This window comes from Coffea eugenioides, chromosome 7 (genome assembly GCF_003713205.1).
Source record: "Coffea eugenioides isolate CCC68of chromosome 7, Ceug_1.0, whole genome shotgun sequence".
NCBI lineage: Eukaryota > Viridiplantae > Streptophyta > Magnoliopsida > Gentianales > Rubiaceae > Coffea > Coffea eugenioides.
The window spans coordinates 21,534,250-21,539,455 of record NC_040041.1 but is presented as its reverse complement, the minus strand read 5'-3'; the positions used below and the strand labels follow the sequence as shown (position 1 = coordinate 21,539,455).

The 5,206-nt window shown below is 37.6% G+C and overlaps 1 protein-coding gene across 1 annotated transcript; it reads right to left on the bottom strand.

Annotated features, from left to right (window-relative positions):
• Positions 1 to 525: 525 nt before the first annotated feature.
• LOC113777131 (protein FAR1-RELATED SEQUENCE 5-like) lies at positions 526 to 3,741 on the bottom strand. The gene is made up of 6 exons (XM_027322175.1): positions 1,624 to 3,741; positions 1,420 to 1,500; positions 1,181 to 1,252; positions 908 to 1,015; positions 726 to 794; positions 526 to 597 (listed from the first exon to the last, which is right to left on the bottom strand). Exons 1-6 carry the CDS (start codon positions 3,739 to 3,741, stop codon positions 526 to 528), a joined length of 2,520 nt encoding a protein of 839 aa, XP_027177976.1.
• Positions 3,742 to 5,206: the final 1,465 nt, after the last annotated feature.

The following is a 5,206-nucleotide window of genomic DNA, read 5'->3' as shown; positions in this document are numbered from 1 at the left end:
CCTAAATGATAATGTTTTATAAAAATAGCCCAATAATAATTCGAATTTATCATCATAATAAAATCAAGACAATTTAGACTTTAGATTGTGTTATCCTATATATCGTACCTTTGGCGGTGCGATCTATGCCAATAAATATGTTATTAAGGTATGCAATTGAATGTAGTAGAACGGTATACATATCACGATAACCATTCAACTGTTATGGTCGTTTTAGTGAAAAATATCCGATCACAAAAAACACGTTCAATTCTATTGTAAAATTGTTACTTCAATTTTCTACCAACTTTATAATTTTCTAACAATTTTATACAACCCAATACAAACTATTGATGACTACTAACACTAGATGCGATTACAATTGTAATCCACTTGTCTAAATTTGAAAAGAGTGAAACATCAATGGTGCCTGTATAACCTCGTCAATAAGTTGTAATAGCTTATTAACTGCTTGTAACGTACATATGCAGCATTCTCAAGTTGGGATAACCACTTAATGTCTCGTTCAAAATGTATAGTTACACATCATTCATCAACCTCATTTTGGGGGGAGGCGACGTCAACGCGTAGTTGCAATCCCTGTGTGTTATTTCTTTCCTGAAATGTGTAACGATGGCAAATCAGCAAATATTATTAATAAAACATACGATTAATGATATACGATGTCCAAGTCTCCAATTAATAACATTACATAAATATGTGCTGTAACGATAAAAATTTGTCACCTGAGGTGATGGTGCAAATACATGATATGCATCAACATCACAGTGTGTTGAAATTGCCCCACGCTCCTCCTACATTATATAGTATAAGTAATCGACTGTCAACAAATCATTACCAGTGCCTATATTACTCACTTATAAAGTTAAATTGGACTAGACATTATAACAAAAATGATATATCAGACCATTAAAACATCTCTGACGGAGTTATGCTTGGAAAAAATAGAAAATCTGGGATGCATCCATTCTGTAGGGACACTTGCAGGAGGCCCCTGATTAGCCAAACGGTGGACCTTGAAATAATAAAAAATAATACGTTATTAAAGCGAGCATACGTTAACTACATAATTTGCATGATTTGACAGCCTTCGGGAGCTCACCGTTACAATTAAAGAAAAAAAGGTAGCTCTACTACATGAACAAGAAGGTTTTATTTTAACAACTAAATGTAAGCATACCGTTTGACTTTCATCGATATCGGGAGCAACAGCATTTGGAGGGCCATTCACTGTCTGACTCATTGAATGCGTCTACAAGTTTCGTATGGGCAAAATCATTGTATGAGACAAACAAAATACGTATATCAGGAGGGATGACGGCCGTAACAACATTATCACACAATGTAACATCAATGTAACTATTTATGCTGTTAGAAACATCCAAATAAAAGCAAGAGTCATGTCCATTTTATACTAACCGAAACAGAGTCAGTAGATGAACGGCATCCCATAAACATGTATTCTTCAAATGAAATCGATGTCGGCTCCGATTCTGAGACCTACAGTATTGACACGGCAATAATATTATTTCATAATGAATGTTACCTAAACTTTAGTTAATAGTATAACAATAACTTAGTTTTAGCATAAATGTTCCCCATGTACCAAAATTTGATCCATACCGTAGTCTGTGTAGTCCTTGATAATCTAGATTTTCTTTTTACTCTGTCAAATTTATCGACCCAACTTCGCATCACTCTACTTTTCTTCCCACCGCCTCGTTTTTTAATGCCTCTTGCGACTACTGCCTCCCCCATTTCATTTACAATTTCAATTTTATCTCGTTCCTCCATATTCAAATTTTTTTGATTTTGCAAAGGTTGCTCTTCGCTTTCTGAGAGGAGGAGCTCAACTCTCTTTGACAAATCGGATATGACAGTGATTGCTACTTTGCTGGTGTCCTCCGACATTGCTGCTCGAGTTGCGACCTTAATCATGGCCGGAGCGAGCTCCCGATAACGAGTTGAAATCATGACTTTAGGATCAGCCACAACTTCCTGTCCTCGCCGATCAAAACAGTCTCCAGCCCGAGCTCTTTTTGTCCATCGCCTCTTAATGTATTCAGGAGGAATTATTTTTATGCCCACGGTATCAAACACCTTCAACGCGTGCCCACATAAAATGCCTTCATTCTCGTATTTTTTGCAATTGCAACGTACACTTAGATCATTCCGATTGAATACTACTGTTCTTTCAGGTCCTCCATCATACCTCATGACCGCAAACTCCACAAACATTGCTGCATCTTGTTGTCTCAATATAACCATAGCTGTTGACTCGCCATATTCATTTTGGAATGCAACAAATACGGTTGGTGAATACGTCTCTGATGCATGCACAAGCATAGGTGTTTGCCTTAACCCTACCATGGGGAGCTTTTGCCTCATTTCATATTCTGCGATCAGTTCATTATGTCTCTTTTCATCAACCACCCGATTGAAATGTCTAAAGAACTGCACAAGGTCATGATCCAGTTTCAAATGATTTTTAATTGCTGCATTTAGGCTTTCGCTGAGTTGGGTGCTTCGCATTCCCGCGGTCCATCTTTCTTTCATCATGCACCTTGCCCATTTATCACGAATTTTGTACAACCCCGAGAGCCATTCATTATTTTCAAGATTGTGTTTCTTCACCATCGCCTCCCACACCCTATTGAATTGTTCCACTTCTTCAAACTCATACATGCAGGCACCAAACATGTATGGAAGATCACTATTTTCCTTGTAGTGATTGCCAAGATGTTTCATAAAATTACGCCTTATGTGAAACGTACATAGACCGTGAAATGTTTCAGGCATGACAATTGAAAGAGCGGCTGCCATGGCGTGATCTTGGTCGGTTAGTATGGTACTTGGATGTTTTCCGCACATTGCTTCTAAAAATGTACCAAACACCCATTTGAAAGAATCTATCGTCTCATCATACATAAGGGCAGCACCGAATATCACAATTTGCCTATGCTGGTTAAAACCCACAAATACTCCAAGTGGCCGGTATTCTTTATTTGTTTTGTAGGTTGTGTCGAATGTGACTACGTCTCCAAAAAAGTTGTAGTCAATTAACATTCCTGCATCAGCCCAAAAGATATTCGTTATCTGCTCTTCACAGTCCAGCTGTACGGCATGAAAAAAGGATGGATTCTCGAGTGTTTGCTCTTGAAAATAATTCAGCATGCTACCTGCTTCTCCATATTTCAAGCTCCTTTCCCGTCTCGTTCGAAGATATCGTTTAAGATCATCCCGAGTATATCCCACATTACCCATCCCACCTGCTTCCGTTCCCATAAGCTCATGGCTCTGTTTCAATGAAAGCCCAGCATCCTCGCTTATTTCAGCTTGGAATCCTTGAGCCACACTCACTTTTCTTTGTGATGGCATCATGTGAGCACATTGAGCAATGTGCAACTCATGATTATGCTCTAAGACAAGGTCATGCACACGGTACTTCATTGTCCCTCTAAACAACACGATAACCATCTTAGCTCCACACCCTGTTTTCGTCGGCGCTCGTGTCCTCTTTGGCATCACATCACATTCGTACTTGCGTTTCACACCTTCCTTGCAGCAACTATATCTCCTAGACGTGGTCACGCCGTCTTTGTCTTTATTCAGATAGTCTTTACGTACACTGAAACCCATTTTAAAGGCATACTTGTTGTAAAACTTGTACGCATCCTCTTCACTGTTGAACTCCATTCCTAACTCAGGGGTCCTATTTTCTACCAATTTGCTGCAATCCATTACTTCTGCTCCTGTCAATTATGCATCAAACACCCTAATTTGCAACATTTCATGAATAGTATGTACATAAATGACAATATAAATGTATATTACCATTTATAATGTATTATGAATCACACATTACACATATACCAAATCCTATTATTACGCTTATCAATATGATTAATGATTCACATCACCTTACTTTTACTCTAAGACAACGGCATTATATATGTACAAATATAACTCCATGTACACTAACTTATACGGACTGTAATGTATTGGTCACACGATGTAAGTCTATTTTAACTGTATGTACATCCACGCTGGTGATTATATTTTGATTCTAGGTTCTTTAGCTCACTGGACCTTATGTCATTCGTTAATGACAACTGCATAAACCAACTCCACATTTTCTACTTTTTCTACATTGTGAGGGCCAAACAAGTACTTTCTACTCATTGTAATATATTTCTTACATCATGTAATTGACTTACAACACAAGGTTCACCCATTTATTATTCACATATGTGTCTTTTCCTCTGCTTCACCTCATTCAACTCTACGCCTTCATTTTATACACACTGTATGGTCAGGAGAGGGGCAAACTAATATTGCTCCATGAGCGTGGACCAATTACTAGATGCACAATAATTCATATCAATTGTAATACGGTGGCTATAACATGTAACTAATTTACAACAAGATGTATATTCATTCACTTGTTAAATGTGACTTTGTTTCTCTCATCTTTCCCTAATTCCAGTCGATGGTTTACTTGAATACATAACCCTACTTTCTACTCATTGTAATATATTTCTTACATCATGTAATTGACTTACAACACAAGGTTCACCCATTTATTATTCACATATGTGTCTTTTCCTCTGCTTCACCTCATTCAACTCTACACCTCCATTTTATACACACTGTATGGTCAGGAGAGGGGCAAACTAATATTACTCCATCAGCATGGACCAATTACTACATGCACAATGATTCATATCAATTGTAATACGGTGGCTATAACATGTAACTAATTTACAACAGGATGTATATTCATTCACTTGTTAAATGTGACTTTGTTTCTCTCATCTTTCCCTAATTTCAGTCGACGGTTTACTTGAATACATAACCCTAGGTCTTCCAAAAACTACTATCCCATTATAGTCCATCACTGAAACAAAAAATGCTCACACACACACAGATACGGTACACACATACAAATACAGTACAACTTCACTATTCTTCTATCATCTTCATATTATGTCTTCAGTGACTCTAATTTCATCCTTCCTTTAACAGATGTGCATTTGGGTGACAAATTATTGGCCACAATTACTGACATGGTTCAGTCATGTTACCTTGGTATGCTAATACGCTTCACGTTTCACCGAAGTCGGAGACGTAGCTGCTTCTGCTATTAAGTTGAACGACAAAATCTGGTTTCGTGAGATGCTGAATTTCCTCTATTTGCTTCTACCTT

Excerpts from the sequence above, each read along its gene's own strand:
- LOC113777131 (XM_027322175.1), bottom strand. The coding sequence starts at position 3,741 with ATGGATTGCAGCAAATTGGTAGAAAATAGGACCCCTGAGTTAGGAATG. Across the intron at positions 1,501-1,623 it reads CAAGGACTACACAGACTACG|GTCTCAGAATCGGAGCCGAC; the intron begins GTATGGATCAAA and ends TCAATACTGTAG. Across the intron at positions 795-907 it reads CCGTCAGAGATGTTTTAATG|GAGGAGCGTGGGGCAATTTC; the intron begins GTCTGATATATC and ends TATATAATGTAG.